Source organism: Cucumis sativus, chromosome 5 (genome assembly GCF_000004075.3).
Source record: "Cucumis sativus cultivar 9930 chromosome 5, Cucumber_9930_V3, whole genome shotgun sequence".
NCBI lineage: Eukaryota > Viridiplantae > Streptophyta > Magnoliopsida > Cucurbitales > Cucurbitaceae > Cucumis > Cucumis sativus.
Genome location: NC_026659.2, coordinates 26,293,753 through 26,299,752, shown reverse-complemented (window position 1 = coordinate 26,299,752; position 6,000 = coordinate 26,293,753). Strand labels below are relative to the sequence as shown.

General features: G+C 29.9%; 1 protein-coding gene across 1 annotated transcript; it reads left to right on the top strand.

Moving 5' to 3' along the window:
* Positions 1-278: 278 nt before the first annotated feature.
* On the top strand, positions 279-2,572 carry LOC101221595 (homeobox-leucine zipper protein ATHB-13). The gene is made up of 3 exons (XM_004135139.3): positions 279-785; positions 906-1,285; positions 1,741-2,572. The coding sequence occupies exons 1-3, from the start codon at positions 644-646 to the stop codon at positions 2,113-2,115; spliced, it is 897 nt and encodes a 298-aa protein (XP_004135187.1). The 5' UTR covers positions 279-643; the 3' UTR covers positions 2,116-2,572.
* The last annotated feature ends 3,428 nt before the right edge of the window (positions 2,573-6,000 follow it).

Genomic DNA, 6,000 nt, shown 5'->3' with positions numbered 1-6,000 from the left:
GACATGACCCTGTTTGATTTATTGTTAAGTAATGTAGATTTTGTGTAAATAATATATACTAAATATCTGAAATTAATAAATATAATGAATAATAAAATGTTTCAATTACTGCAGCTGTTGTTTGTGTTTCTCTTTAATTAAACTATTTTTTAGCTTCTCTTCATTATATATATATCCGTACAAGATGAAAATTTGTAATTAAAAGCTGCTTGATTTATACATACCTCAATAATATATATATAAAATAAAAGAATCCTGCAGCACAAATACGAAGCTAAGAAGAAGTGAGATCACACGTTCTCTTTTCTTTTCTTTTTATTTTCCCTCTCTCTTTCTACGTATCTATTAGAGAGAAGAAATTAATGGAGGTCTTTGTAGAAGCTAATATGGTATATAACCCAATATTTCACATATAAATCCCTCCCATCTCTCTTCTCTCCATTAATTGAACCAACCCAAGTTGGCCTTTTCAAAAAAGAAAAAAAAAAGGATTGTGTGTTTCTCTAAGTGAACCCAAGAAAGGGAATTTAAAAAAAGAAAAAGAAAAAGGAAGAAACCCGATTCATAAATTCAATCCTCTCTACTTCGATTAACAAAGACAAGATTCCAGCCGCATACGGCGGCGATTGAAGCTCCGGCCACCATGACAAGTAATGGGATGGCTTTTTTTCCAGCAAATTTCATGTTACAACCTTCGCATGAAGATCATGATCATCATCACCACTCTAATTCTCCTCCATCTCTCAACCCAATTCTACCTTCTTGCACTCCTCAAGATTTTCATGGTAATTAAGTTTTTTCTCAATCATATATCTAAAAAGACAAGAGTAAAGGTTGATTCTTTTGAGATGGGTTTTTGATAAACAAAAAAAAAATAATTGAATCTTTATGGTTTCTTTTTGCAGGGGTTGCATCTTTTCTAGGAAAACGATCTATGTCATTTTCGGGGACGGAAATGGTTGAAGAAGGGAATAACGGTGAGGATGAATTTTCTGATGATGGGTCACAGGCAGGTGAGAAAAAGAGGAGACTTAATATGGAGCAAGTTAAAACACTTGAGAAGAATTTTGAATTGGGGAATAAGCTTGAACCTGAGAGAAAAATGCAGCTTGCTAGAGCTCTTGGTTTACAGCCAAGACAGATTGCTATTTGGTTTCAAAACAGAAGGGCTCGATGGAAGACTAAACAACTTGAAAAAGACTACGATCTTCTCAAGAGACAATTTGAAGCTATCAAATCAGATAATGAAGCTCTCAAATCCCACAACCAAAAACTTCAAGCAGAGGTAATTATATAATCTCTCGATAAATCCTTAAATTTATATAATCAATTCCTTCATCAACTTTACATTTTCATACTAATAATATTAGTACATGATGATTAAAGTTCAGATTTTGAACGCAAAAATATGGTAATGATGACTCCAAAAAGGTGCATAGGATTATGTGTCTGTGAGAGAGAGAGAGAGAGAGACAACATTAATATTAAATTTACTTTTCTCAATTATATTTAACTTTTAAGTTTTTAGATGAATAATCGATGTGTAGTGTTGAAACATCCTCTCTAATTATTAGTTAGTATTGACTTCTACTCATAGAGTCATCTAATTTAAGTTTTTGGATGAATTTTGGGAATTAAAAAGAATTAGAAAGGGTGGATGTATATGTATATAAAATGTAAATTATATTGAAGCTAAGGAAGTTTAATTTTTCTTTTTTTGATTGGGTGATCAATATGCAGATAATGGCACTAAAAAGTAGAGAGCCAACAGAATCAATCAACTTGAACAAAGAAACAGAGGGATCATGCAGTAACAGAAGTGAAAACAGCTCTGATAACATAAAATTAGACATATCAAGAACACCAGCCATTGATAGTCCTCATCAACAACATCCAACAAATAGGCCACTTTTTCCCACTTCTTCATCATTAAGGCCTCCAGCATTAGCTCAACTCTTTCAAACCTCATCAAGATCATCAGACCATCCACCAAAACAAATTGATAATCATCATCAAATCCCTAAAGAAGAAAGCAGCAGTTTGTCCAATATGTTCTGTGGAATGGACGATCACTCGGGTTTTTGGCCTTGGTTGGAGCAACAACATTTCAACTGATATTCATCATATATCATCATCTTCATCATCATCAAAATTCCTCCATCTCTATCCCCGTCTCCATCTCCATATCTCCATCTCCATCTCCATCTCCCATAATATCAAAAAAAAAAAAAAAAAAAAATTATATATTAATAATGTCATAATATTAATATGTTTAATTTAATTGGATTTTTCTCAGAGAAATATGATCATCAAGACTTTTCTTCTTCCCACCCCCTCCCCCAATGAATTTGCATAATTTGTCATGAGTTTTTTCTTTCTCTCTTTTCATTTTTCTTCTCAACTTAAAGGTTTGTGTTTTTTTTTTTCTTCCCTTTTTCCTTTTTGGTGTTAGATTATTATTTGTCATTGTATAAATTAGTGGATCAATATATATCATATTTATATTTTCAGGTGGCGGTTATTGAGAACCCCCTTATGGAGGAATGAATAAAAAAGATGTTCTTCTTCTTCTTCTTCTTCTTCTTTTTTTTTTTTTGTTTGGGGGTTTTGAATTTTAAGTAAGTAAATTCTATCAGAAGATTATCTAATATTATTGGATGAGGCATTTGGAGGAGTTAATAGCATTAAAAATAAAAAAGGGTTTAGTATTATATGCTTAGTTTTTCTGTGTGACATAATAAAGTGAATATATTGGATTGCAATGATTTTGAGTGATGATTTAGGGTGCATGAAAAAGAAAAATCTACCATGAAAAGGCAAAGGCAGGTATTAAAAATAAAAAGAGAAAATAATTGAATAGAGGGAGAGGGAATCAAACACACATCCCAAGATTGGAAAGAAGACAAAGAGATGGAAGAATGGTTTAGAAAAAAACAAAGGAAAGTTGGAGAAATGGTCGCTCTCTCGTGAAATAGACCTCTTCACAATCACTGATTTTTCTTCTTCTTTATAATCACAAATTGATACCCAAACAAAAAAACAACATAACAAGATGAGGTATCAATATAACTTATGATAATTACACACACCTCTTTCTCCTCTCATGTGAACCCCCACTCCCACCCACTCCTCTACTCATTTCCACATCTTTCCTTTCTAGTTATTCAATTTAATCCTCACAATTTCATTATGTAACATACACTCAAAATATCCACATTAAACTTTAACAATTCTTTCAAAAATAAAAGAACAGTTAGAAAATATTTTTAAATACAACAAAATATCATAATAGTTATTAATGATATAGAGTAACATTTGACTATATTTAAACATAACCCTAGACTATTAGAATAAAATATAGTTCTTGTACATAACGTTCGTATAAGTAAAACAATTTAGTCTATAAGAAGTCCTTAACAATTTAATCTCTCTATGTTTTAATATTTTTTTAATATTTATAACAAGTTAATCGTTTAATATAGTTCATACTCTTTAAACTTTGTAATAATTTAGTCTATACCAAAAGAAAAATTCAACAAAATTAGGGGTTCGACTTTTATGATGTAGTATTACTTAGAAATGAGTTCTTTTTTCTTTTTTTCTTTTCATTATGTTGTATGTATAGAAAATTTTATTAAATCTCAATTGTACATATGAAACTACATTACTAAATGTATAGGATCTAAATTATTACTTATCAAAATTTAAAGACTAAATAGTTACAAAAGCTAAAATTACATATATAAATTAAATGGTCATCCATTCAAATTTATGAATTAAGTGACTACTTTCATGAAAAGTTTAGGAGATGTTAATTAAGTTTGATCATATTGCTTCCAAGTTTTTACTTTCTTTTTGGATGCACTCCCAAATATTTGGCTAAGGATTTTTTAACTTCAAAAGAAACTCAAACAACTATATAATATCCAAGACAGCTTCATTTTCACGACTGTATAATATCAATGGAAGATATATTGAAGTTTAACACTATCTTTTCTATTTGTGAAAAACTAACTCTATGGCATAATAGGTTTGATCCACAATTCTAGTCCAAAAGTCAAAGTTTTACCTTTATACGAACAATCGGTATGGTTTGGTCTAAAAGTCCAACCTTAGACTTCCTTCTATCATCTATATCTATGTACCATAATAATAATGATAATAGTAGATAGGTTTATATATATATACCCACACACACACATACATATATTATAAATTTGCCCATAAAATCCAAACTTTGTGATTCTTCAATAGAACAGTAGAGGCAGATAAATGGCTTCAGTCACGTCCATACAAGAAGAAACTTGAAGCAATTAAACTATACTTTTAGAGAAGGTATCGGAGTAATTGATAACTGTTACGAACATACCGAAAATATTTGTGTTAGTGAGTGATTTAAACATAAACATAATAGAAAGTGTGATTTATTTTTTTAGAATTTAATTTATAAAAAATTGGAGCATTTAGTAACCATTTTTAAATATGTATATAACTCTAAGACCTTTTCTTTTTCTTTTCCTTCTTCTTTTGATAGAAAATGATGAAGTTGAAAACAAGATAAACACCAAGTTGAAAATTTTAAAGATATAAGCAAAAAAATGCTTGTAAAACCCAAACCATTGGCAGCCAAATTAATTAGGGTGATAAGAGTTGGATGATATAATTGAAAATTTTAAAACTTAAAAAAAAAATAATAATAATAATAATAAGACGAAACTTTATAAACAGTAGAAGGTTAAATTGAAAAGACACAAACCCAATTATGGACGATGAGTAGGGCCTTATATAGGAGAGACAGTGGAGATGTTTGGATGTAATTAGCAAGTTTTAAAGTTTTGAGGAAATATTAAACTGCTTTACTTAATTTAATTAATGTAATTAGCAACTGCTCATGCTATAGTTCAAATAAATTAACAAAAAAGAAACTGACATTACATAAATTTAAAGAGAAGCCGACAAGTTCTGTATTCCCTTCTGGTCTGGGCATCCATCCTCTGCTCTATTCTTATTTCTGTGTTTTCTTTTTCTTTTTAATACTATTAGTTGGGTGAGTAATTAATTGAATCTTCTATCTTGAGAGATAGGGTTAGTTCATATTAATATCATTAAGTAAAATTCATTTCACTCCATATTTTAGAATCGGATGCACCAATACAATTAGCTTCGTACACTCTTTTCTACAAAACCCTAATATATACATCAAGGTTAAGTTTATAGCCAACAAAGGTAAAATTTAGTAGTTTGTCTTGTATATATTTTTTCATACTTCATATTTGTAATACTAAAAAGACGAAGATTATATATATTAAATACATTCAACCATTTATGAGACTCAAATCCTCTTTCCTTTAGTTAAATTGCAATGTAAATAAATGCATGTATCTTAATTTTAAGAATGTTTGATAGCTTTATCAACTTTATATTATATCAAATAGGGCTTTAGTTGTTGTATTAATTATAATTTAAATATTGTACAATGAAGATCTAAAACTTACATTTCTACATTCGATAAATCCATGAATTCTAGAAATATTAAATCTGTTAAATGAGTTATAAAATACATTCAAAATTAAAAAATGTATTAAAACCAACATACTAACCCAACCTCAAATTCGTTGCATATTGAACTGTTGGTTTGTTTGCAATTGAGATACTCTGAGTTGGTTCATAAATTTCTTCCAACCCTATCCAACCGGACTCGTGTATGCACCTAAAACACACCATAGGGGATAGAGACTGTAGGAACTCATTAAATATTCTTTTCTATTTTGATACCCAACATTCAACAACACCATCTCTGGAGAATCTTAATCTCATTGGACTTGGACCTATATGCCAAGGCCCAATATTATTGGGCCTACACATAACCGGACCTCATTCCCTTAAAATTACAGATCTATACCCCAAATGTTAATAAAAAGAAATAAAAGTAGAGGAGGCCACGTGGCCGAAATAAAATCCATTAATAATCAGTCCTCTAATTGACCACAGCTTTTAGGC